The 27,442-nt window shown below is 41.9% G+C and overlaps 1 protein-coding gene across 1 annotated transcript; it reads left to right on the top strand.

Annotated features, from left to right (window-relative positions):
• Positions 1–979: 979 nt before the first annotated feature.
• LOC128385148 (uncharacterized protein KIAA0930 homolog) lies at positions 980–25,718 on the top strand. Its single transcript, XM_053344011.1, has 10 exons — positions 980–1,499; positions 13,152–13,300; positions 15,640–15,744; positions 18,039–18,116; positions 18,464–18,565; positions 19,145–19,285; positions 20,254–20,442; positions 23,652–23,811; positions 24,608–24,763; positions 25,537–25,718. The coding sequence occupies exons 1-10, from the start codon at positions 1,358–1,360 to the stop codon at positions 25,575–25,577; spliced, it is 1,263 nt and encodes a 420-aa protein (XP_053199986.1). The 5' UTR covers positions 980–1,357; the 3' UTR covers positions 25,578–25,718.
• The last annotated feature ends 1,724 nt before the right edge of the window (positions 25,719–27,442 follow it).

Here is a 27,442-nt window from a genome sequence, read left to right as displayed (position 1 = left end):
ATCTATAGCAACCATAGAACAACCTGTATCTATAGCAACCATAGCACAACCTGTATCTATAGCAACCATAGCACAACCTGTATCTATAGCAACCATAGAACAACCTGTAACTATAGCACAACCTGTATCTATAGCAACCATAGCACAACCTGTATCTATAGCAACCATAGAACAACCTGTATCTATAGCAACCATAAAACAACCTGTATCTATAGCAACCATAGAACAACCTGTATGTATAGCAACCATAGCACAACCTGTATCTATAGCAACCATAGCACAACCTGTATCTATAGCAACCATAGCACAACCTGTATCTATAGCAACCATAACACAACCTGTATCTATAGCAACCATAGAACAACCTGTATCTATAGCACAACCTGTATCTATAGCAACCATAGAACAACCTGTATCTATAGCAACCATAACACAACCTGTATCTATAGCAACCATAGCACAACCTGTATCTATAGCAACCATAACACAACCTGTATCTATAGCAACCATAGAACAACCTGTATCTATAGCAACCATAGCACAACCTGTATCTATAGAAACCATAACACAACCTGTATCTATAGCAACCATAGAACAACCTGTATCTATAGCACAACCTGTATCTATAGCAACCATAGCACAATCTGTATCTATAGCAACCATAGAACAACCTGTATCTATAGCAACCATAGAACAACCTGTATCTATAGCAACCATAACACAACCTGATGTTCTGTCTGTGCATTACATACCTCATACAAGTGGTGAAGATTGACCCAAAAAGTTAAATAGATTTTCATGTTTGAAAATGAACCATTTGAACCTGTAGCATAAGTGTTTGTCTCATCTCTAACAGACAAGCTCAAGTTGTATAAAATAATACAAATAGGAGAAAAAAAAAACATCATAAAAATGTATTGAGCACTGAGATGAGACAGGGTGGCAGAATAAACCATAACACCTGTGTATGTGTGTGAGTGACAGAGCGTGCAGATGATTTCGGTGCTCTGTCCCTTTAAGAGCCTCGTGTTGTTACAGGAAGTGTGATGGGTGTTTCCAGCTGATCTGCACACAACAGAAGCAGCCCAGTGTCGCCGATCAGCAGCAGCCCCGCTAACCTGCTCTCCTCTCCGGCTGCAGAGCAGGGCAGCAGCCGGCCTCCTGCAGCGGTGCAAGGTGTTTTAATTAACCCCCGGGATTAAAAGACAAGGGTAAAGCCAGGGAGGAGGGGGGTGTCTTCACTGTCCTCCTCCTGCACCTCCTCCTGCTTCCTCCTCTGCTCTCCTATTAGCAGCCGTGAACCGGTGCAGTCGGTAGCTGTCGGCCCGGACCGGACTGTCATGATCCCGGCGCGCAGATGGCGTCCTTCCCCGGTTTGTGTAAGGCTGTCGGGCCCGAGGAGCAGAACGGAGAACCGGACGGATCTCTGCAGGAAATGCTGAAGGCCATCGCAGACGAAAGGAACCGACTCAACATCCGACAGGAGATCAGTGGGCTCGGTGAGAAAAATACAATATACATATCAACACCTGATGTCATTATGAGATGTTTCCTTTTAATCAGAAGTGGCGCTTTAATCAAAATGGCACTTACAAAGCGTAGATCAGGGTCATGTGGGACACTTTCTGCTATTCTGACGTGTGTACCTTATTCACATATGAATCTAACACATTATATCAACACTTAATATCATTATGAGATGTTTCCTTTAATCAGAAGTGGCGCTTTAATCAAAATGGCACTTACATAGCGTAGATTAGGGTCATGTGGGACACTTTCTGCAATTCTACATATGAATCTAAAACATTATATCAACACTTAATATCATTGTGAGATGTTTCCTTTAATCAGAAGTGGTGCTTTAATCCAAATTTGAGTAGATTAGGGTCATGTGGGACACTTTCTGCCATTCTGACTTGTTTACCTTATTTACATTTGAATCTAACACATTATATCAACACTTAATATCATTATGAAATCCCTGAGATGTTTGCTTGTTAAATCAGAACACAATGTTTGCATATTGTACTCGAAAGGAACATGGCACTTATATTTATATTCCTTATGCCAAATTGCTTCAGAATTTGTAGGTTTTTGTAATGTGGGACATTAGTTTATAGGCTTAGAAATACTAGTTAGTTTTAAAATAATTGAATAAAAGAAAAGAGATACATGCACTGGAGATTAGTTGCCCCACATTACCCTATGGTTTATTGGTTTATTGGTTTATTTGCACAAAATAAAAGTCAGATAAATATAAAAATAAAACATGTGGGGTTGAGGTAGAAACCCACTCTGGGCTTATCTTAAAACTTCACCCATAAGAGATAAAACACAATAAGAATGCAAAGTGAAATAACAGAAATAAACTAATCCACCGTTTATGAGGGTTAAATTGAAATTATAACAAATAACTAGGTAAGGCCCACATGATACGCCTGCAGTCCCAACACACCTGTTTGTTTGTTTTTTTTTTTTAAAGAAATCACCTGATGAGTGCAAGTTCCTTTTAAGTGGTATTTTTTAGGCTTAGAAATACTTTCATTTATACAAAGCAACCTTATATGTGCTAAAACTTTCTGAAATGTGCATACCCATATTTTTGGTAATTTAATTTTGGTGACGTCCATGATGTTTTGCTGCCTACATCAAAAAGGTTAAAAAACGAGTAGCCTGTATGTTTACATGTGTAATGCTCCATAATCTAACTTACACAGTTTGCATTATTCTTCCTTCATACACTAGCACAACCTGTAACTATAGCAACCATAGCACAATCTGTATCTATAGCAACCATAGCACAACCTTTATCTATAGCAACCATAGAACAACCTGTATCTATAGCAACCATAGCACAACCTGTAACTATAGCACAACCTGTATCTATAGCAACCATAGAACAACCTGTATCTATAGCAACCATAGAATAATCTGTATCTATAGCAACCATAACACAACCTGTATCTATAGCAACCATAACACAACCTGTATCTATAGCAACCATAACACAACCTGTATCTATAGCAACCATAGAACGACCTGTATCTATAGCAACCATAGCACGACCTGTATCTATAGCAACCATAGCACAACCTGTATCTATAGCAACCATAGCACAACCTGTATCTATAGCAACCATAGCACAACCTGTATCTATAGCAACCATAACACAACCTGTAACTATAGTAACCATACAGTAGAACAACCTGTATCTATAGCAACCATAGCACAACCTGTATCTATAGCAACCATAGAACAACCTGTATCTATAGCAACCATAGCACAACCTGTATCTATAGCAACCATAACACAAACTGTATCTATAGCAACCATGCAACCATAACACAACCTGTATCTATAGCAACCATAACACAACCTGTATCTATAGCAACCATAGAACAACCTGTATCTATAGCAACCATAGCACAACCTGTATCTATAGCAACCGTAGAACAACCTGTATCTATAGCAACCATAGCACAACCTGTATCTATAGCAACAATAGCACAACCTGTATCTATAGCAACCATAGCACAACCTGTATCTATAGCAATCATAGCACAACCTGTATCTATAGCAACCATAGAACAACCTGTATCTATAGCAACCATAACACAACCTGTATCTATAGCAACCATAGCACAACCTGTATCTATAGCAACCATAACACAACCTGTATCTATAGCAACCATAGCACAACCTGTAACTATAGCAACCATAGAACAACCTGTATCTATAGCAACCATAGAACAACCTGTATCTATAGCAACCATAGCACAACCTGTAACTATAGCAACCATAGAACAACCTGTATCTATAGCAACCATAGAACAACCTGTATCTATAGCAACCATAGCACAACCTGTATCTATAGCAACCATAGCACAACCTGTATCTATAGCAACCATAGCACCACTTGTATCTATAGCAACCATAGCACAACCTGTATCTATAGCAACCATAGCACAACCCGTATCTATAGCAACCATAGCACAACTTGTATCTATAGCAACCATAGCACAACCTGTGTCTATAGCAACCATAACACAACCTGTATCTATAGCAACCATAGAACAACCTGTATCTATAGCAACCATAACACAACCTGTATCTATAGCAACCATAGAACAACCTGTATCTATAGCAACCATAGAACAACCTGTGTCTATAGCAACCATAACACAACCTGTATCTATAGCAACCATAGAACAACCTGTATCTATAGCAACCATAGAACAACCTGTATCTATAGCAACCATAGAACACCTGATGGTCTGTCTGTACATTACATTCCTCATACAAGTGACCCAAAAGTGAAATGGGTTCAATAGATTTAGTTTTGTTTTAGAAGTGATGATCTAAGCTCAGCTTTCATCATCTGACTTATTTATTATTTACACACAACAACATATCTGACCTACAGATGTCAGTACTATATTTTGGGCCTTTGATCATACAATGCAACACAGTTTGTTCGTGGGTGGTAAGTTTTTATTCTCTAATTACCTAAAACAAGCGCTCTTATTCCCTTTTAAGAGTTTACTTCTGTGAGCTGGACAATGATATTATGAAGGTGTAACTGTTTCTAATGAGAAAACAGCCACTTCACTCACATACAGTCAGAAAAAACAACAACATATGAGTCAAAATTAACATATTTTTATATTAAAATTAAACAAAAGTGACCTCAAAAGATTTAGAAGTAGATGAATTACACATTAAACCTCCCAGCATCATATCTGGTGATTCATATGTTGTTTTCCTTCTGACTGTATGTGAATAAAAAGGCACACGTTCACCTCTGCAACGTCTGAAGGGAATAATGAGTCATTTAATATACTTTTTAGGCATAAAATAGTGTTACTAACCAAACTACTCACACTCACACTTCCACCCTGAGAGCTGCAACTCATCTCCAACAATTCAGATCCAGTCTCATAAAAGGAAGTCACATAACATTTGCAGAGATTATTCATATCGTAGTTTAAATCTTGTTTGTTTGCTTGCTGTCATGTTCTTCCTTATTTTTGTGTTTGATCACCACTAACCTGTCAGTCAGCATTACAGCTTGATGCCTATCTTAAACCCTGCTGGTAGAAACATCGCGCTACTACTGTCCAAAAACTCCACATGGCTTCTTTTTTGAGTTTAGTTTAAAGGTTTATAGCCGTGTGTTACCTGGAAATGAAACAAAGTCCAACCTGCTGAGCGGCAGCGTGAAGTTTCAACACAGAACAGCTGGCACAATTAGAGCTCCCACTAATGCTCTGTGGGCTGGAGACTGTAAATACATTTAAAATGTGAGCGTGGGAGGATTAGAAGCCTCACCTAGGTAAAAAAAGAGTGACAACCTTCAACTAATCCTCAGCAGCTTGAACCCATGTTCATTAATTTGTTTAATAAATGTCTTAAGCTCCTGAATCTCTACATCAGGAGGATCAAACTCATTTTAGTTTAAGAGCCACAAACAACCAAATCTGATCTCAAGTGGGGCGAACCATTAATATGAGTGATGTAGTATGCAGTATTACAGTAAAAGTACTGCAGTATTATAGTGATGTAGTTACAGTATTACAGTAAAAGTACTGCAGTATTATAGTGATGTAGTATGCAGTAGATTATTAATAGTGAGTTTTTAACATTTACTATCAGTTGTTTTAAATGAAGGTGAGAGACGATCATGAATCTGAACTCTGTGGTCGCTGTGGAGATAAAAACATCGTGATATACATCGTTATAGTGATGTAGTATGCAGTATTATAGTGATGTAGTTACAGTATTACAGTAAAAGTACTGCAGTATTATAGTGATGTAGTATGCAGTATTACAGTAAAAGTACTGCAGTATTATAGTGATGTAGTATGTAGTATTACAGTAAAAGTACTGCAGTATTATAGTGATGTAGTATGTAGTATTACAGTAAAAGTACTGCAGTATTATAATGATGTAGTATGCAGTATTACAGTAAAAGTACTGCAGTATTATAGTGATGTAGTTACAGTATTATAGTAAAAGTACTGCAGTATTATAGTGATGTAGTATGCAGTATTACAGTAAAAGTACTGCAGTATTATAGTGATGTAGTATGCAGTATTACAGTAAAAGTACTGCAGTATTATGAGTGATGTAGTATGCAGTATTACAGTAAAAGTACTGCAGTATTATAGTGATGTAGTATGCAGTATTACAGTAAAAGTACTGCAGTATTATAGTGATGTAGTATGCAGTATTACAGTAAAAGTACTGCAGTATTATAGTGATGTAGTATGCAGTAGATTATTAATAGTGAGTTTTTAACATTTACTATCAGTTGTTTTAAATGAAGGTGAGAGACGATCATGAATCTGAACTCTGTGGTCGCTGTGGAGATAAAAACATCGTGTGTGTCGCTGCTTTGTTTCTGTTTGGGGGAAAATCAATGGAGCTTCTGTTCCCGACGCATGACATCATCACACGAGGACACGACGTTTATTAGACCACCACCTCTGCGTCAGTGATGTCACGTCTGTGCCGAGCAGAGCTGGAGGAGGCAGGTTATGAGTTTCAGAAGGATCTTTAACCCTCCTGTTGTCCTCGAGTCAAGGAAGGGAAGAAGAAAGGAAGGGAGGGAGGAAGAAGGAAGGAAGGGAGGAAGAAGGAAGGAGGGAAGGAAAAAGGGGAGGATGGAAGGAAGGAAGGAAGGAAGGAAGGAATGGAGGAAGGGAGGGAGGAAGAAGGAAGGGAAGGAAAGGAAAGGAGGGAGGAAGGAAGGAAGGAAGGAAGGAAGGAAGGAAGAAGGAAGGAAAGGAGGAAGAAGGAAGGAAAGGAGGGAGGAAGGAAGGAGGGAAGGAAAAGGGGGAGGATGGAAGGAAGGAAGGAAGGAAGGGAGGGAGGGAGGGAGGGAGGAAGGAAGAAGGGAAGGAAGGGAAGAAAGGGAAAAAGGAAGGGGAGGAGGGAGGGAGGGAGGAAGGGAAGAAAGGGAAAAAGGAAGGGGAGGAGGGAGGGAGGGAGGAAGGGAGGAAGGAAGGAAAGAAGGACAGAGGAAAGAAGGAAGGTGGGGGGGAAGAAAGAGAGAAGGAAGGAAGGAAGGAAGGAAAGGAAAGAAGGAGGGAAGGGAAGGAAAGAAGGAAGGGAGGAAAGAAGAAACAGTTAAAAAAGCCAGGGTCAGTTTGACCCGGGAGGAGGATACGAGGGTTGATATGAGGAAGCAGGTTATTGTGAGTAAAGTGGGACAGCTCTGCTCTGAATGTGATTATACAGACGTTTGTGGTTCGTGGGCAGTTAAAGTCCAACAGATCTCGGGGTAGAGCATAGTTCAGTGGGTAGAGCCCCCCCCCCCCCCCCCGCCCCATGTAGAAGGAAAGTGACAAAATACAATCTGTGGTAAGAATAGGACAGGGTGCAACCTATAGCCCCCCAACAAAGTAGAATTCCCCCTATATCCCCCCGAATCCCGCACCAAGCGGTCCTATCCTGCTTGTCAACCCCCCCCTTCTCTGCCTCCAGTTTCCTATCTCTCTACTAACCTGAACATTAAAGGCAAAAAGCCCCAAAAAATATACTTATAAACAAAAAAAAACAAAAAAAAAAGTAAAATCTCAGCGTAGATTTTTTTTTTCTGACTACATTTAAGTTCCTAACATGCAGTTTTGTAAATTTCCTGTTTATTTGTATTAATTCCCGTCGAAAGTTTCCGAATTTTGCAAACCCCAAAGTAAAACAGTGTAAATGTACTGAATGGCTGAACGTGTCCTTCTCTCTTTCTTTCCCCTGTTCTTCTTTCCTACCTTCCTTCCTTCCTTCTTTCCTTTCCTTTCCTCCTTTCCTCTCTTCTTCCTTCCTTCCTTCCTTCCTTCCTCCCTTCCTTCCTCCCTCCCTTCCTTCCTTCCTTCCTTGACTAGAGGACAAACAGGAGGGTTAAACCAACAGTCAGGAGCTCAAAGTAACAAAGTGTGTGTGCGTGTGCGTGTGCGTGTGCATGTGCGTGTGTGTGTGGGTGTGTGTGTGTGTGTGTGGGTGTGTGTGTGTGTGTCCTTGGATGATCCTGCTGCTGTGACAGTCAGCAGTGACTCAGGACTTTACTGGATCTGTAGCGCAGGAACTTAAACTGTGACTCAGAGTTTAACGCCATGCGAGTGTAAAACAGCATTTATGTAATCAACCCAACTATCTATCTCTCTCTCTCTCTCTCTCTCTCTCTCTCTCTCTCTCTCTCTCTCTCTCAACCCAACGTTTAAGGCCTCAGACATTCCCTCCATGTGATAATCCACCAGTATTAGAGTATTAATGCAGTTAACTGGTCAATCTGATGATTAATGAACTTCAAATGTTTACGGAAAAAAGCCATAAAAATGTCCCAAAGTCTCAAATCTATCTATCTATCTCTCTCTCTCTCTCTCTCTCTCTCTCTCTCTCTCTCTCTCTCTCCCCATCCATCTATCTATTCATTCATCATCTCTCCTCTCCTTCTTTCCTCACTCCTTTCCTTCCTTCCATCTATCTATCTATCTAACTATCTAACTGTCTAACTCTCTATCTCTATCTCTCTCTCTCTCTCTCTCCATCCATCCATCCATCCATCCATCCATCCACCCCCCCCCCCCTCTCTCTCTCTCTCTCTCTCCATCCATCTATCTCTTCTCAACTTCTTACAAGGCGTCTAAGGCCCAGGAGAAGACAGAGAAGATATATTGAACAATATATTCATAATATATAATAAATATAAAGAAATGACAAAAAATATATATTGCACAATTGAACTGAGAGTAGTAGAATACCTGAAATACCGATATTGCACCGTAGTGTACATTAAAAGTGTGTCTATATATATATATAATAAAACTCAAAGTGATATAAAGGTGATATTCCAGTAAAGATATTTGTCCTGTAACTTCCTCCAGAAGTATTTTATAAAGGAGTTCAAACAGAAGCAGAAACAGCAGAAACAGACTGCATCAATGATTCAGGTTTAATTAGCTGGTGAGTGCAGCGCGGCTCTGCTGGCTGCTATAAATACAGATCCAGCTTCTGTTGTTCAGCAGCACAGAAAATAGACGCAGATCGATAGAAAGCACTGCATACTGAGGCCACGCCCCCTACATGCACTGTGCATATGGAGACCACGCCCCCTACATATACTGTACATATGGAGACCACGCCCCCTATATGCACTGTGCATACTGAGACCACGCCCCCTACATGCAGTGTGCATACTGAGGCCACGCCCTCTACATGCACTGTGCATACTGAAGCCACGCCCCCTATATGTACTGTGCATACTGAGACCACGCCCCTACATGCACTGTGCATACTGAGGCCACGCCCCCTACATGCACTGTGCATACTGAGACCACGCCCCCTACATGCGCTCTGCATACTGAGACCACGCCCCCTACATGCACTGTGCATACTGAGGCCACGCCCCTTACATGCACTGTGCATTCCTCCATCACATGCACAGATGATTTCTATAATTCTGGACCACACGCTTATAACTAAACAGATATGATACCTTTTCATTGCCATAAATTCCCATAAATTCCCATAATTCCCATAATTCCCATAATTCCCATGGAAAGTTTCCCATTTGGAATATTTCCAAAATTTACCGGAAACTTTACGGAAATTTATCAGAAATTTTCCACCCCTTTGCAACCCTAGCTGAGATCTGGGTGACGTTTCTGCTGTGATACTGTACAAGACAAATATCTGTGTGTGTGTGTGTGTGTGTGTGTGTGTGAGACTCAAATTATTACAAATCCTGCTGAATCTTTAACGCTGTCGGAGCAGAGTCTGATCTTCTGTCATCTCTGAGCCAAAAACATGAAAATGCTTCTTTTCTGCCAGTTTCTAACATGTTACTCGTTGTTTAGTTTGTGTTCTAGTTTATTATTATTATTATCGTATACTCTGAGTGCACATATGTGTGAGTGTGAGTATCAGCCGTGGCAGACGGGAGGAGGCCACAGCAGGAGGCCTCCCATCTGTTTGTTGAACATTCGTGTTTCTGGACTATAAAAGTGATAAATCTCACGTCGTTCAGACCAAACATGAGTAAAATGTAGTGCTGGTTTAATATTCACAGGTCTGATGTTAGTACCAGAACCTGAGAGGAACCTTTTTATTCACCAGGGGTGTCAAACATGCGGCCCGGGGGCCAGGTTCGGCCCGCCAAGGGGTGTGATCCGGCCCACTTGCCATTCTGTGTTCTTGTCCTTCCTTCCTACCTTCCCTTTTTCCTTTCTTCGTTCGTTTGTTCCTTTCTTCCTTCTGTCCTTCCTTACATCTGTCCTTCCTCCCTTTCTTCCTTCTGTTTTTCCTTCCTTCCTTCCTTCCTTCCTTCCTCCCTTCTGTCTGTCCTACCTCCCTTTCTTCCGTCTGTTCTTCCTTTCTTCCTTTCTTCCTTCTGTCCTTCCTTACATCTGTCCTTCCTCCCTTTCTGCCTTCTGTTCTTCCTTCCTTCCTTCCTTCCTTCCTTCCTTCTGTCCTTCCTCCCTTTCTTCCTTCCTTCCTTCCTTCCTTCCTTCCTTCCCTCTGTCTGTCCTTCCTTCACTGTCTGTTTTTCCTACCTTTTTTCCCTCCTTCCTTTTGCCTGTCTTTCCTTCTTTCCCTCCATCTTTTTAATGATCTGGCCCACATGAGATCAAAGGAAGGGAGAGAGGAGAGAGGGAGGAAGGGAGAAAGAAAGGTAGGAAGGACAGACGGAATGAAGGAAAAGAGGAAGAAGGAAACTGGGCCGGATTGGACCCCTTGGCGGGCCAGTTCTGGCCCACGGGCCGCATGTTTGACACCCCTGCTTTAGGTCAAACTTTCATCCAGCTCACAGCATCACTGAGCTCCCCCCAAAATGTTACGTAACTGTCATGAAAGTTACAAAAGCCTGAAACATGGCTCACGATTCAGCGTACTTTCATCAGATGATGAGTGATAGTGTGCCGGGCTTCAGAACACAGTTGATGTATTTTTAAAATAGGAAATGCAGCTTTAAATAGAGCAGCAGACTTTTATCAATGTGTCTGAGGCTGCTGCAGAACGGCTGCAAACAATAAGAGATATACAGGATATCACACTAACTTCCTTCCTTATGTCTTAACCCAGGAGTGTCAAACATGCGGCCCGTGGGCCAGAACTGGCCCGCCAAGGGGTCCAAACCGGCCCACTTTCCTTCCTGTCTTTTTTTCCTCCCTTCCTTCCTTCTGTCCTTCCTCCCTTTCTTTCTTTCTTTTTTCCTTCTTTCCTTCCTTCGTTCCTTACATCTTTCCTTCCTGTCTTCTTTTCCTTCCTTCCTTCCTCCCACCATTTCTTCCTTCCTTCCATCTGTCCTTCCTTCTGTCCTTCCTTCCTCCCTTTCTTTCTTTTTTCCTTCTTTCCTTGTTTCCTTCCATCTGTCCTTCCTTCCTCCCTTTTGTTTCTTTTTTCCTTCCTTCCTTCCATCTTTTTAATGATCCAGCCCACATGAGATCAAATTGTACTGTATGTGGCCCTTGAATGAAAATGAGTTTGACACCTCTGCCTTAACCCATGAAGCCAAGTACAGCTATCGCTATCGATCCTTCCGGCTGCAGCTTCTCCTCCTCTGTTTGCCAGCAGGTCGAGTTCTCCGACTCACCTCTGTCCAAAAAGACGAAGCTTCGTGCCAAGTCTGACTGGAAGGAAGCCAGAGGTCATTTCCTGTCTGCAGCCAAAGCTCCGGTTGGCTGCAGAGTTGTGTTAAGTGTGAAATGTGAAACAGCTTCACCGCAGCAGACTGACTCACACCAGGGTTATTATACCACAGACTGTATAAAAGAAATGGACATAACATCCGTGACGGTTTGTGGACTGCTGCTCGGAAGCCAATAGTTTCTAATCTAGAAAATGTCAGGTGCATGCTGGGAAAAATAAAAACACAGATTCTACTTATATGGGCATGAGGCGGGGCCATGGGCGGAGCGGGGAGGTTGCTATGGTTACGAGGGCTGGATCTCGAGGACATTGGTCAATCAACCTGTCAATCAGGACGTAGCCCCGCCCTAATGCATACCCTGCTTTATCGTCACATATAAAATCAGGGAGGCCAAAATGTCCCAAATGAACATCATACTGCATTGAAGAAGGCTTTAAACTAGCGATTGAGACCATAAACACATTTTGAAAACGTTTACTGAGGTTAGAAATCAAGTGAGAAGTTGGTGAATTCTCCATTGACTTGTATAGAGACCGTCGCCCCCTGGTGGCCTTTTGATAGAATGCAGCTCTAAGTTACTTCTGCTACTAAATATTTAGTAATTGAACATTGCACTGGTTTATCTTTGCACTCCATGTATCTATCATATGATCACACTGATGATTTAAAGCTCTCTAAAACTCGTATGTATCCAGTATGACACACTTGCTGATTCAGGGTTAAAGTGATCAGGTTTGAAGGTTGTGACTGTGTCTCTCTGCTCTGTACGCCTGAGAGAAGCAGCCACTCTGACAGGAAGTTTAACTTAACGCTGTGTCATCCTTTCTGCCTGGTTGCCTGGCAACAGTTGCCGGGCGGCCGGCAGGCGCACCCCGAGGTGATGAAGGTACGGGTGGTCGAGATAAGAGGGCGCGATCGTATTGATCTGTTGAAGCTCTTCATATCCTGAAACTGTCAATCTTTTTTATTTTTTCAAAGCCTAATAAAAAAGAGTTTAATAATAAATAGCAGGGTGTGAATAATTCATCAGCTGTTTTATTTCCCATAAAGAGGAATAACCAACAGAAGAGGATAATGGAATAATAAATTAGTACATGAAACACATTGTGTCCTCAGACGTTAACCCTCCTGTTGTGCTCAGGTTAAGGAAGGAAGGAAGGAAGGAAGGAAGGAAGGAAGGAACGAAGGAAAGAAGGAACAAAATGAGGAAGGAAGGAACGAACAAAATGAGGAAGGAACGAAGGAAGGGAGGAAAGAGGAAGGAAGTAAAGAGAGGAAAGAAGGAATGAGGAAGGAAGGAAGGAAGGAACGAACAAACAAAATGAGGAAGGAAGGAAGGAAGGGAGGAAAGAGGAAGGAAGGAAGGAAGGAAGTGGGGAAAGAAGGAAGTGGGGAAAGAAGGAAATGAAGGATAACCCTAACCATTATGAAGGATAATAAACACACTTACTTTAATAATGAGACCAGCTGCTGCAGTGACGCTAACTTCTCTCTCTTTCGCCTGCAGGTTGTTTTAAGGATGACCGCATCGTGTTCTGGACCTGGATGTTCTCCACGTACTTCATGGAGAAGGTGGGTCCCCGGCAGGACGACATGCTGTTCTACGTCCGCAGGAAACTCGCCTACGTCAGCGCTGAAAACACTGAGGGCAAAAAGGTGAGCGGGAATAATACACACACACACACACACACACACACACACACACGTAAAATAATAAGTAAATAATAGGGCTGTCAAACGATTAATTTTTTAAATCAAGATTAATCACAGAATTTCCATAGTTAATCGCGATTAATTGCGTTTTGTTATTTTCCATTTGAAGGCAGTTTTAAGCCCATAATGTAAAGCATTTCTTACCAGAGTGTCTTAACTGGGAATCAATCACGGCTCTGCTGCGACTCCCACACTCCAAAATGGTCCTTTGGTGGAGCTGAGGCTGGCTTGGCTGCACCTGGGTGTTTAGCGTGGAGGTGCTAACTCAAACTCCACGTACTCCGGTGGTAGTTAAACTCCGTTTGACACAGGTTGCATTTTACTTTTGACTTGTCAACTGAAGCGTCTGGAAGTGTTTTAAAGTTAAACAAGCCGTTCAAAAGTCCAGTAGCTCTCTTACTTTCCATCAGCGCGGTAGGTTTACTGCAGGAGGCCACTTCAAAGCATAGCGCTACAGCTAGAGGAGCCGTCTACGGGGGAGTAGAAGGGACAAAAAGGCTTGCAACATTAAAATGTGATTAAAAACATTAACGCGTTATGGATTGCATTAATCTAATCGTGATTAACGTGTTAACGCTGACAGCCCTAGTTTAAACTAAACCACATGGACATTAAAAAAACCTCATTGACCCTTTTTGCAACAACATTTACCGCTGCCATCATCCAGTTAAAGAACTCAGTTTGAGGTGAAATCTGAATAAAAAGCTGCTGCTGTCAGTAAATAATACATCCTGAATCTCCACAACAGCATCTAAATAAAACATGATCAGACTGTGGGAGGGAATGAGTGTGTGTCGCTGTGGGAGGGGTTGTGTAAGCGTGCTGTCGACGGACGTGAGGAACATTCAGAGGGACAGTTTGACCCGAACAGCGGCGGTGTAATATGCATCTTCATGAACAGAAGCGTCCGCCGAGCCTTTAATCTGAGACTTTATTGATCCTATTTTTGTGGATGAGAGAAAAGGCCTCGGTCACTTCCTGTGTTCAGATCCTTTTTTTTGTTAAATGTCTGACGCAGCAGAAATGATCTGTGACTCACATCTTTAAATTGTCCTTCAGACTGAATCTCAGAAGTCAAACAGTGCAGCACAAACATCTATCCATCTCTCTGTCTCTGTCTCTGTCTCTCTCTCTCTCTCTCTCTCTCTCTCTCTCTCTCTCTCTACCTACCTACCTACCTACCTACCTAACTCTCTCTCTCTCTCTCTCTATCTCTATCGCTCTCTCTCTCTCCCTACCTACCCAACTCTCTCTCTCTCTCTCTCTCTCTCTCTCTCTCTCTCTCTCTCTCTCTCTCTCTCTCTCTCTCTATCTATCTATCTAGAGAATAAAAGTATGCAGCAGTGCTTTTACCGTAAAGTTTCTGACTGACTGAAAAGTGAGTTTTATTAAAGTGACGTCTCGTGTTTCTCTGTTTTATTCAGTTTTCATGTTTTTGTGTTGAAGTGTTTGCAGGTAAAGAATAGAGAACAATGTCTTCTTCCCTTCACTTCCTCTTCCCCTGTGTTGCTGCTCTTATGTACGCGTCGCTTTCTGCAGAGTCAGCAGCTTTTTTCTCTCCACGGCTGCAGAAACCCAAAAAAAACACGCCAAATGTACGAGATCATGAAATTAGTTTGAGTTTTTTTTTTTTTGCAAAGACATCGATTTTCTCCTCCCTCCGCCCTCGCACACACACGTAACCACGGCAACCGTTCCCTGTGCTCTTAAATGTGCTGTGAGTGATATGAATCCAGGCATGTGGAGACCTCGTACCTCTCCCCGTTAGACCGACTGACACGAAGACGAAGAGGGAGAGGAAGAGGAAGAACAGCTGATTATTTTTACATTTCTGTTTCTTACGAGCAGGAATAAAGACTGTACAGAAAGTGTCACCGAACACTGACTGTATGGATCATGAAGCTATAAGGAGAATAGAAGGATTTGTCTCTTTGGATCAGAAATACTTTTTTTTTTTGTGGTTACACCATTTGACATTTCCAGGAGCATTCAGTCTTACTTTTGGTAAAAAATGGTGCAAATGTCATTTAAATGATATAAAACCAACAAAAATACTTTAAAATTTAATTTAAAACTAGTTTAACTGATTTATGAATTCATCATCTTACCAACCTGTAAAAAAAAACTTTCATAAAATCTGATAATGTGTCTTTCTCTCTCTCTCTCTCTCTCTCTCTCTCTCTCTCTCTCTCTCTCTCTCTCTCTCTCTCTCTCTCTCTCTCTCTCTCTCTCTCTCTCTCTCTCTCTCTCTCTCTCTCTCTCTCTCTCTCTGTGTGTGTCAGGTGGAGGTGGAGGTGTACAGGAAGGACTCTAAGAAGCTGCCGGGCCTCGGTGACCCTGACATCGACTGGGAGGAGAGCGTGTACCTGAACCTGATCCTGCAGAAGGTGATCAGCTGATCAGCACACATGCTTAGATAAAGATTATTACAGTGATGTCATTATAGTTGTTTTTTCACTTATTACAGGAATAGTAGACAAACAACAAAGAACAAGTAAGGTGCCAAAGAGTCAACGAGTAGGTTCACAACAAGGCAATCATGTTCAGGATCCATTATTACAACTTCACCTGAAGAGTCCAGAGCAGGGGGGTCAAACTCATTTTCAATCAAGGGCCACATACAGCCCAATTTGTTCTCATGTGGGCCGGATCATTAAAAAGATGGAAGGAGCGATGGAAGGAAAGAAGGAAAAAAGAAAGAAAGAAAGGGAGGGAGGAAGGAAGGAAGGAAGGCGGTCTTCTGACTGGACTCCCACAAAAAAGCATTAAACAGCTGCAGCTCATTCAGAACGCTGCAGCTCGAGTTTTAACCAGAACAAAGAGATCAGAGCACATTACTCCAGTTCTAAAGTCTTTACACTGGCTCCCAGTCAGTTCTAAAGTCTTTACACTGGCTCCCAGTCAGTTCTAAAGTCTTTACACTGGCTCCCAGTCAGCTCTAAAGTCTTTACCCTGGCTCCCAGTCAGCTCTAAAGTCTTTACCCTGGCTCCCAGTCAGTTCTAAAGTCTTTACACTGGCTCCCAGTCAGTTCTAAAGTCTTTACACTGGCTCCCAGTCAGTTCTAAAGTCTTTACACTGGCTCCCAGTCAGCTCTAAAGTCTTTACACTGGCTCCCAGTCAGTTCTAAAGTCTTTACACTGGCTCCCAGTCAGTTCTAAAGTCTTTACACTGGCTCCCAGTCAGCTATAGAATAGATTTTAAATATATGAAATCATGTAAACGATGCATGAATAAGCATCAAAAACAAACTGGATGTCCTAATTAGCATTCCAAATATTTTAAAACTTTACTTGGCTGGCTCCCAGTTAAAGTTCTGCTACTGGTCTACAAATCACTGAATGATTTAGGTCCAGAATACATGAATGACATGTTAGTAGAATATAAACCCAGTAGAGCTCTGAGATCTATTGACTCAGGTCAGATAGTTGAGCCCAGAGCTCTGAGATCTACTGACTCAGGTCAGATAGTTGAGCCCGGAGCTCTGAGATCTACTGGCTCAGGTCAGATAGTTGAGCCCAGAGCTCTGAGATCTACTGACTCAGGTCAGATAGTTGAGCCCAGAGCTCTGAGATCTACTGACTCAGGTCAGATAGTTGAGCCCAGAGCTCTGAGATCTACTGATTCAGGTCAGATAGTTGAGCCCAGAGTTCAAACTAAACATGGTGAAGCAGCTTTTACACAACTGGAACAAACTACCAGCAGAACTGAAACCATTTATAAATCCAGGTTAAAAACATATCTCTTCTCCTGAGCTTATGATTGAGCTCTTTTAAAGCTCTTTACATTTTAATCTTTCATTTGCACTCTATGTCCTTTTAATGGTTTTAAAGCTAATTTATTATTTTATGCTGCAATCTTATATTTAATGCTCTATTCTAGCATTTTATTTCTCTCTTTCTATTTTTCTGTACTTTGGGGGTGGGGGTGGGGGTGGGGGGTTAATTGTATGTTTTAATGTTTCTCAAATTACATGTTTTTCTGTTTTATGTAAAGCACATTGAGTTGCCATTGTGTATGAAATGCGCTATATAAATAAAACTGCCTTGCCTTAAAGAACTAGTGGTAGTTGTAGTAGTAGTAGTAGTAGTAGCAGTAGTGGTAGTAGTAGTACTTTTAGTAGTAGTAGTAGTAGCAGTAGTGTAGTAGTAGTACTTTTAGTAGCAGTAGTAGTAGTAGTAGTAGTAGTAGTAGTAGTAGCAGTACTTTTAGTAGTAGTAGTAGTAGCAGTAGTGGTAGTAGTAGTACTTTTAGTAGTAGTAGCAGTAGTAGTAGTAGTAATAGTAACAGTAGTAGCAGTAATTGTAGTAGCAGTACTTTTAGTAGTAGTAGTAGAAGTAGTACTTGTAGTAGTTGCATTTAGCATCATATCTCCTCTTAGTGTTTCCTGTTTCTCTGTGGTGGAAGTATATATAGTGTGTGTATATATATATATATTGTATAGTATATATAGTATATATAGTATATATATGTTTCGCTATGGTGGAAGTATAGTAACAAAAAGACTTTGGTAGTAAAAACACTCTAACGTTGAAACATAGAAGATGAAGATTTGGTCGAGGTTTTTGGTCTACTGTGGTGATATTTGACTCCCTATTCGACACATGAATTGATAATAAAAAGTAATCTGTTACTTGTGGCTCTAATGTTTAAAATAACCTGAAACCGTCGGTCTCCTTCCAGTTGGACTACGTGGTGACGTGTGCCGTCTGCACGCGCTCAGACGCAGGAGACATCCACATCCACAAGAAGAAGTGTCAGGTAGGAAGCAGCAGCTCTGCAATCAGCTGGTTTCAGGCCTCATTCATCACAGCAGCTGTTAACGGAGACGTCTTCCTTCCTTCCTTCCTTCCTTCCTCCTTCCCTTCCTTCCTTCCTTCCTTCCTTCCTTTCCTTCCTTCTTTCCCTCCTTCCTTCCTTCTTTCTTTCTTTCTTTCTTTCTTTCTTTCCTTCCTTCCTTCCTTCCTTCCGTCCTTCCTTTCCTTCCTCCCTCCCTTCCTTCTTTCCTACCTTCCCTCCTTCCTTCCTCCCTCCTCCCTTCCCTCCTTCCTCCCTCCCTTCCTTCCTTCCTTCTTTCCTTCCTTCCTTCCTTCCTTCTTCTCTCTCAGGAAGTGTTCGCGTCTCCCAGCAAACACGCCATGGACAGTAAAGGAGAAGAGTCCAAGATGAGCTACCCAAACATCTTCTTCATGATCGACAACTTCGAGGAGGTAAAGACTCTATGGTGATATTACATTTCTGTTTTAATCCTGCAAAGCATGATGGGAAATGTAGTGCCAAAAGTTATAATGCAGACATAGACCGGTCATGAAGACAGAAATACTACCTAACCCTAACCCTGCAAAGAAAGACAAATATACTGCTTCCTTCCTTCCTTCTTCCCTTCCTTCCTTCTTTCCTTCCTTCCTTCCTTCCTTCCTCCCTCCCTCCCTCCCTCCCTCCCTTCCTTTCTTCCTTCCTTCCCTCCTTTCCCTCCCTCCCTCCCTTCCTTCCTTCCTTCCTTCCTTCCTTCATTCCTTCTGTCATTCCTTCCTCCCTTACTTCTTTCCTTCCTTCCTTCCTCCCTCCCTTCCTTCCTCCCTCCCTTCCTTCCTCCCTTCCTTCCTTCCTCCCTCCCTCCCTTCCTTCCTTCCTCCCTTCCTTCCTTCCTTCCTTCCTTCCTGGATTAAAAGCAGAAATTTGATGCTGGGTCCACAAAAAAAGAATGTGTGAAGTTATTCATACGTTTATTTTCACATTTTAACATTTTAAATTCAATCTGAACCTGGTGGGCCGTTGTTTGCGTGCAGGTGTTCAGCGATATGACGGTTGGCGAGGGCGAGATGGTTTGTGTGGAGCTGGTGGCGAGCGATAAGAGCAACACCTTCCAGGGAGTTATCTTCCAGGGATCGATCCGCTACGAGGCGCTGAAGAAAGTCTACGACAACCGGGTGAGAGATGGCCGCCCAACTGTAAAATAATAAATAAATTATAGGGCTGTCAAACGATTAATTTTTTAAATCGAGATTAATCGCAGAATTTCCTTAGTTAATCACGATTAATTGCGTTTTGAATTGCATGTTTAAAATCCTGTTATTTTCCATTTGAAGGCAGTTTTAAGCCCATAATGTAAAGCATTTCTTACCAGAGTGTCTTAACTGGGAATCAATCACGGCTCTGCTGCGACTCCCACACTCCAAAATGGTCCTTTGGTGGAGCTGAGGCTGGCTTGGCTGCACCTGGGTGTTTAGCGTGGAGGTGCTAACTCAAACTCCACGTACTCCGGTGGTAGTTAAACTCCGTTTGACACAGGTTGCATTTTACTTTTGACTTGTCAACTGAACCGTCTCCATGTTTTTTAACCCTCCTGTTGTCCTGGAAGGAAGGAAGGAAGGAAGGAAGGAAGGAAGGAAGGAAGGAAGGAAGGAAGGAAGGAAGGAGGAAGGGAGGGAGGGAGGCAGGAAGGAAGGGAGGAAAGGAGTAAGGACGAAAAGAGGAAGGAATTAAGGAGGAAGGAAGGAGGGAGGGAGGGAAGGAGGGAGGGAAAGAGGAAGGATGTAAGGAGAGAAGGAAGGAAGGAAGGAAAGAAAGAAAGAAGGAATAGACGGGGTCAATTTGACCCAGGAGGACGACACGAGGGTTAAAGTTAAACAAGCCAAAAGTTCAAAAGTCCAGTAGCTCTCTTACTTTCCATCAGCGCGGTAGGTTTACTGCAGGAGGCCACTTCAAAGCATAGCGCTACAGCTAAAGGAGCCGTCTACGGGGGAGTGGAAGGGACAAAAAGGCTTGCAACATTAAAATGTGATTTAAAAAAATTAACGCGTTATGGATTGCATTAATCTAATCGAGATTAACGTGTTAACGCTGATAATAAATAAATTAGGCAGCAGCTGACGTTGTGCTGGTTGTGCTCGTGCAGGTGAGCGTCGCGGCTAAAATGGCTCAGCGGATGTCGTTCGGCTTCTATAAATACAACAACATGGAGTTTGTGAGGATGAAAGGTCCGCAGGGCAAAGGTCACGCTGAGATGGCAGTCAGCCGGGTGCCCACGGGTGACACGTCGCCCTGCGGCACCGAGGAGGACCAGGTGTCACCCATGCACGAGAGGGTGAGGACAGAACACACACACACAGACACACTCATATATATACACATACACACACACATAACACACACACATATACACACACACACACACACTTATATATACACACACACACTTATATATATATATATATACACACACATACACACACACTTATATACACACACACACACACACGTACACACACACACACACACACACACACACACACACACCTTCACTTCTCCTGAACTCCCCAAACAGGAAATCTTCACTTCCTGTTTGTTCCGTCGCAGCAGCTTTTATTTTATTTTTCCATTAGATTTTTTAAAACAGGAAGTGAGCATTAATGTGGAGGGGTTTAGTTTCACTTCCTGTTGCATGAAACCAGAACAGAGAGCGAAGCTTCATGAAACCAGGTCAGCATCAATAATTCATACGACTGGACGGGACTCATGATTTATTCAAGAGTCTGTCCTTACACACCTAATACACACATTACACTACACACACACTACACACACACACTACACACACATAATACACACACATTACACACACATTACACACACCTAATACACACCTAATACACACATAATACACACATTACACACACTACACACACATTACACTACACACACATAATACACACACCTAATACACACATAACACACACACTACACACACATTACACTACACACACATTACACACACTTAATACACACATAACACACACACTACACACACATTACACACCTAATACACACATTACACTACACACACATTACACACACCTAATACACACATAACACACACATTACACACACCTAATACACACATAACACACACATTACACACACCTAATACACACATAACACACACATTACACACACAACACACACATAATACACACATAATACACACTACACACACATTACACTACACACACATTACACACACCTAATACACACATAATACACACATACTACACACATAATACACACACTACACACACATTACACTACACACACATAATACACACACCTAATACACACATAATACACACATAATACACACATTACACTACACACACATAATACACACATAACACACACACCACACACATTACACACCTAATACACACATTACAATACACACATAACACACACACCACACACATTACACACCTAATACACACATTACAATACACACATAACACACACACTACACACACATTACACACCTAATACACACATTACACTACACACACATTACACACACCTAATACACACATTACACACACCTAATACACACATAACACACACATTACACACACAACACACACATAATACACACATAATACACACATTACACACAACACTGTCCTCCACATGTGAGACCGACTCTCTGACCTCAGGATGAAATCACACACATAACACACACACATAACATTACACACATAACACACACACACAACACACATAACACACACACACACACAACACACATAACACACACACATAACATTACACACATTACACACATAACACACACACACAACACACATAACACACACACATAACCATGGCTTACCATGAAATCTTACTCTGCCTTAACCAATCATCATCACTGTTGTCCCGCCCCTCCCGTCTTTTGTGGCTGAGAGCAAAGTTGGATGAGAACAGGTTCACTGAGTAGATTAGCTTCAGTTTGTAACGTGCCTCATTTAATTAAGTAACGTAACACACACACACACACTCATATATATATACACATATATATATACACACACAGACACACACACATATACACACACACACACACACACACTTAAATATACACACACACTTATATATATATATACACACACACACACACACTTATATACACACACACTTATACACTTATACACACACACACTTATATATATACACACACACACACACACTTATATACACACACACGCTTCTGCTAGTGTGTGTGTGCGAGGCTGCCTCTGATTGGTTTACATGAAATCTTACTCTGCCTTAACCAATCATCATCACTGTTGTCCCGCCCCTCCCGTCTTTTGTGGCTGAGAGCAAAGTTGGATGAGAACAGGTTCACTGAGTAGATTAGCTTCAGTTTGTAACGTGCCTCATTTAATTAAGTAACGTAACACACACACACACACACATACACACACACTCATATATATATACACACACAGACACACACACATATACACACACACACACACACTTAAATATACACACACACTTATATATATATATACACACACACACACACACACTTATATACACACATACTTATACACTTATACACACACACACACACACTTATATACACACACACACACACTTATATATATACACACACACACACACTTATATACACACACACGCTTCTGCTAGTGTGTGTGTGTGAGGCTGCCTCTGATTGGTTTACATGAAATCTTACTCTGCCTTAACCAATCATCATCACTGTTGTCCCGCCCCTCCCGTCTTTTGTGGCTGAGAGCAAAGTTGGATGAGAACAGGTTCACTGAGTAGATTAGCTTCAGTTTGTAACGTGCCTCATTTAATTAAGTAACGTAACACACACACACACACACACATACACACACACTCATATATATATACACACACAGACACACACACATATACACACACACACAGACACACTTATATATACACACACACTTATATATATATACACACACACACACACCTATATACACACACACTTATACACTTATATACACACACACTTATACACACACACACACACTTATATACACACACACACACACTTATATATATACACACACACACACACTTATATACACACACACGCTTCTGCTAGTGTGTGTGTGTGTGAGGCTGCCTCTGATTGGTTTACATAAAATCTTACTCTGCCTTAACCAATCATCATCACTGTTGTCCCGCCCCTCCCGTCTTTTGTGGCTGAGAGCAATGTTGGATGAGAAAAAGGTTCACTGAGTAGATTAGCTTCAGTTTGTAACGTGCCTCTTTTAATTAAGTAACGTAACGGCGTTGTAACCATGGAAATAGTAATTAGTTACATTACCCGTTACTGAAAAAAGTAACGCCATTAGTAACGCCGTTTATTTAAACAGCGTTATTCCCATCACTGGACATAACACACACACAACCTGAAACCAGTCATTGTGTATTGATGTGTATTTTTGTGTTTGTTAACGGTGCGTTCAGGTGACGTCGTTCAGCACGCCGCCGACCCCCGAGAGGAACCGGCCGTCCTTCTTCTCGCCGTCGCTGAGGCGTAAAATGCCCCGAAACCGAATCGCCGAGATGAAGAAGTCTCACTCTGCCAACGACAGCGAGGAGTTCTTCAGGGAGGAGGAAGACGAAGGTAAAACTGAAGCTCACACTTTCTACCTCCTTTCCTTCCTTCCTCCTTCCTTTTTTTCTTTCCTCCCTCCCTCCCTTCCATCCTTCCTCCCTCCCTTCCTCCCTACTTTCTTTCCTTCTTCCTTCCTCCCTCCCTCCTTCCCCCCTCCCTTACCTTCCTAATCCCTTTTCGTTCCTTCCTTCCTTCTGTCCTTCCTTCCTTTTGTCTTTCCTTCCCTCCTTCCTTACCTTCCTAATCCCTTTTCGTTCGTTCCTTCCTTCCTTCCTTTTGTCTTTCCTTCCCTCCTCCCATACTTTCCTAATCCCCCTTTTCGTTTGTTCCTTCCTTCCTTCCTTCTGTCCTTCCTGCCTTCCTTCCTTCCTTGCTTCTGTCCTTCCTTCCTTCCTTCCTTCCTTCCTTTTGTATTTCCTTCCCTCCTCCCTTACCTTCCTAATCCCTTTTCGTTCGTTCCTTCCTTCCTTCCTTCTGTCCTTCCTTCCTTCTTTCCTTCCCTGCTTTTGTCCTTCCCTCCTCCCTTACCTTCCTAATCCCTTTTCCTTCCTTCCTTCTCCTTCCATCTTTTTAATGATCCGGCCCTTGAATGAAGATGACTTTGACTCCTCTGCTGTAGGGTTATTAGTATTCGTGTATAAAAGCTAAACGCCTTCTGTCCTTCCTTCCTTCCTTCCTTCCTTTTGTCTTTCCTTCCGTCCTCCCTTACCTTCCTAATCCCTTTTCCTTCCTTCCTTCTTTCCTTCCTTCCTTCTTTCCTTCCATCTTTTTAATGACACCTCTGCTGGTATGTTTAATGTTTCAGATCTTCACACAGCGACCAACCTGCGCTCTCGCTCTCTGTCGGGAACCGGTCGCTCTCTGGTCGGGTCGTGGCTCAAACTGAACCGGACCGAAGATTTCTTCCTGTTGTATTCTCACCTGACCTACGTCACGCTGCCGCTGCACCGCATCACCGCAGGTACCACACACGCCAACACACACACACACGCCAACACACACGCCAACACACACACCAACACACGCTGACTCTAATACCTGTTAACCACCGCAGGTACGAACCAACATCAAGGCTCAGAGTTACACTGTACTACCTGTTAATCACTGACCAACCTGTCCTTCATTAATTCCAATTTTTATTTGTATTTTATTCTGAAATTTGACTGCACAAAATGCACAAAAAAGAAAATATTATGTTATATTTTTGTATAGGTGCTAAAAACGTTTATTTCGTTTATTTCAAACATGTTAAAATAGTGAAACAAAAACAAATCGGCAGTGGTTTACGGCAAAATAGAAATTATAGGAGGAAAAAAAAAAATAGAAATAGAATTTTTTTTTAAAAACAAAAAAAAAGAAATAAAAAAATAGAAAATAAATAAAATAAATACATAAATAATAATTAAATTTAAAAAACAACAAAAAAACAAAATATATACATATACACAACACACATATTTTCCTTCTATTGTTTTTCTTTCTTCCTCCTTTTTCACTTCTTTTTATTTCTTACTTTCCTCTTTCAGGCAAACAACAAAATAAATATCTGTTTTCTAATCCGTACATTAGAAATAGTTTAATGTCACTGTGTTTGAACATTTAGACTTTTATTGTGTTAATAAAGAGATGTTTCGTGTGTGTGTGTGTGTGTGTGTGTGTGTGTGTGTGTGTGTGTGTGTGTGTGTGTGTGTGTGTGTGTGTGTGTGTGTGTGTGTGTGTGTGTGTGTGTGTCAGACATCCTGGAGGTGAGGCAGAAGCCCATCCTGATGACATAGCAGAGCTCACATCTGTCCTCATCGTTACCAAGTGCCTCCTGCATCAGGCCGCTGAGGCGACGGCGCCCCCTGCTGTCCAGCCCGAGAACAACAACCAGAACATCTGCTTCAGCTGGAGGACGTTCAGAGGGACGACACACAAACCAGCCATCCGAGAAGTGCCTCTTCTTCTTCTTCTTTTTAAGTGTCCCTGCTGGCGTTGTCGGGGCCGTCTCCATGGAAACGGGCCCCCCCTCCCTTCAGTGTCACATGACCTCAGCGTGGAGAGGCGGGGTTGGCTGAACTCTGATCAGGAAGGATGTGAAGAATGTGTTTTTTCGTCTTTTTTTTCTTCTTCTTCTTCTTCTTCTTCTTCTTCTTCTTTTTAAGTGTCCCTGCTGGCGTTGTCGGGGCCGTCTCCATGGAAACGGGCTCCTCTCAGTGTCACATGACCTCAGCGTGGAGAGGCGGGTTGGCTTGAACTCTGATCAGGAAGGATGTGAAGAATGTGTTTTTTCGTTTTTTCTTCTTCTTCTTCTTCTTCTTCTTTTTAAGTGTCCCTGCTGGCGTTGTCGGGGCCGTCTCCATGGAAACGGGCCCCTCCCCTTCAGTGTCACATGACCTCAGCGTGGAGAGGCGGGTTGGCTGAACTCTGATTTTTTTTTCTTCTTCTTCTTCTTCTACTTGTAAATATCCTGCTGCTTTACTCACTGAGACGCCTTCAGAAAAACACACAAAGAGTTTCTGCTTTTAGACGACGACGCTACGACGACGCTACCATGACGACGGCGCCGACGGGAGGCGACAGGAAGTCTGCGTCCGACTTCTTTTAAAGTGAAAAAAGTGTGAAAAATAAAACGTTAGACTGCTTTTATTCTGACGGGGGTCAAATCCATCCATTCATATTCATGAGATCAATTCAGTTTTCATTGATTAACATTAATAAATAAATAAATAATGTTTTTTAAAGTTTTGCTTCAGATGGTAAAATGTTGCTTTATGTGTCAAAAAAAGAGCATAAAATTAATATTTATAGTTTAAATCATCTCTTTCTGTCACCAGCTGATTTTAATTTGAATATAAGAACAAATCTTTTCAAAATAAGAGTAAAAAACCTGAAGTTCAGCTGCTCAAACGTGATGATTTAAAGTTAATAATTAGTTTTTTTTTGACATTTAAAGACACAACCTTTGACTCTGGAGGATTATAACAGACATTAATTAGCTAACTGACAGTTTAACTCTTTATATACTGTATTAATAATTAATCTCTGCACCGATTCACATCCATAAACTCTCATTTCTACGTGTTAATTCATCCTTAATGAAGCTCTCAGAGTGTATATTATTTATTTATGGGGAGAGAAAGACATTCACAACCACTGTTTTATAGAATATGAAGCAAACACCCTCCCGGGTCAAATTGATCCCGTCTCTCTTTTGACTGTTCCTTCCTTCCTTCCTTCTTCCCTCTTTCTTTAAAATTTTCCTTCCATCTTCCCCTCCTCCCCTCTGTCTTTGCTCCCTCCTCCCTCTCTCCCTCCTTACTCCTTTCCTTTCTTCCTTCCTTACTCCTTTCCTACCTAGTCCTTTTCTTCCTTCCTTCCTTCTTTACTCTTTTCCTCCCTCTCTCCTTACTCCTTCCTTCCTTTCTGTCCTTCCTTCCTTCCTACCTACCTACTCCTGTCTTTCCTTCCTACCTACCTACTCCTTTCTTTCCTTCCTTCCTTACTCCTTTCTTCTTTCCTCCCTCTCTCCTTACTCCTTCCTACTCCTTTCCTTCCTTACTCCTTTCCTTCCTTTCTTACTCCTTTCCTCCCTCTCTCCTTACTCCTTTCTTCTTTCCTCCCTCTCTCCTTACTCCTTCCTTCCTTCTGTCCTTCCTTA

The sequence above is a fragment of the Scomber japonicus genome, chromosome 23, assembly GCF_027409825.1.
Source record: "Scomber japonicus isolate fScoJap1 chromosome 23, fScoJap1.pri, whole genome shotgun sequence".
Lineage (NCBI taxonomy): Eukaryota > Metazoa > Chordata > Actinopteri > Scombriformes > Scombridae > Scomber > Scomber japonicus.
This window is presented reverse-complemented; position numbering and strand designations above follow the sequence as displayed.

Bases quoted from the DNA above. Each gene is read 5' to 3' on its own strand.
- LOC128385148 (XM_053344011.1), top strand. From the start codon at position 1,358: ATGGCGTCCTTCCCCGGTTTGTGTAAGGCTGTCGGGCCCGAGGAGCAG. The intron at 13,301-15,639 runs GTGAGCGGGAAT...TGTGTGTGTCAG, and splicing joins AAAACACTGAGGGCAAAAAG to GTGGAGGTGGAGGTGTACAG. The intron at 19,286-20,253 runs GTGAGAGATGGC...GTGCTCGTGCAG, and splicing joins AGAAAGTCTACGACAACCGG to GTGAGCGTCGCGGCTAAAAT.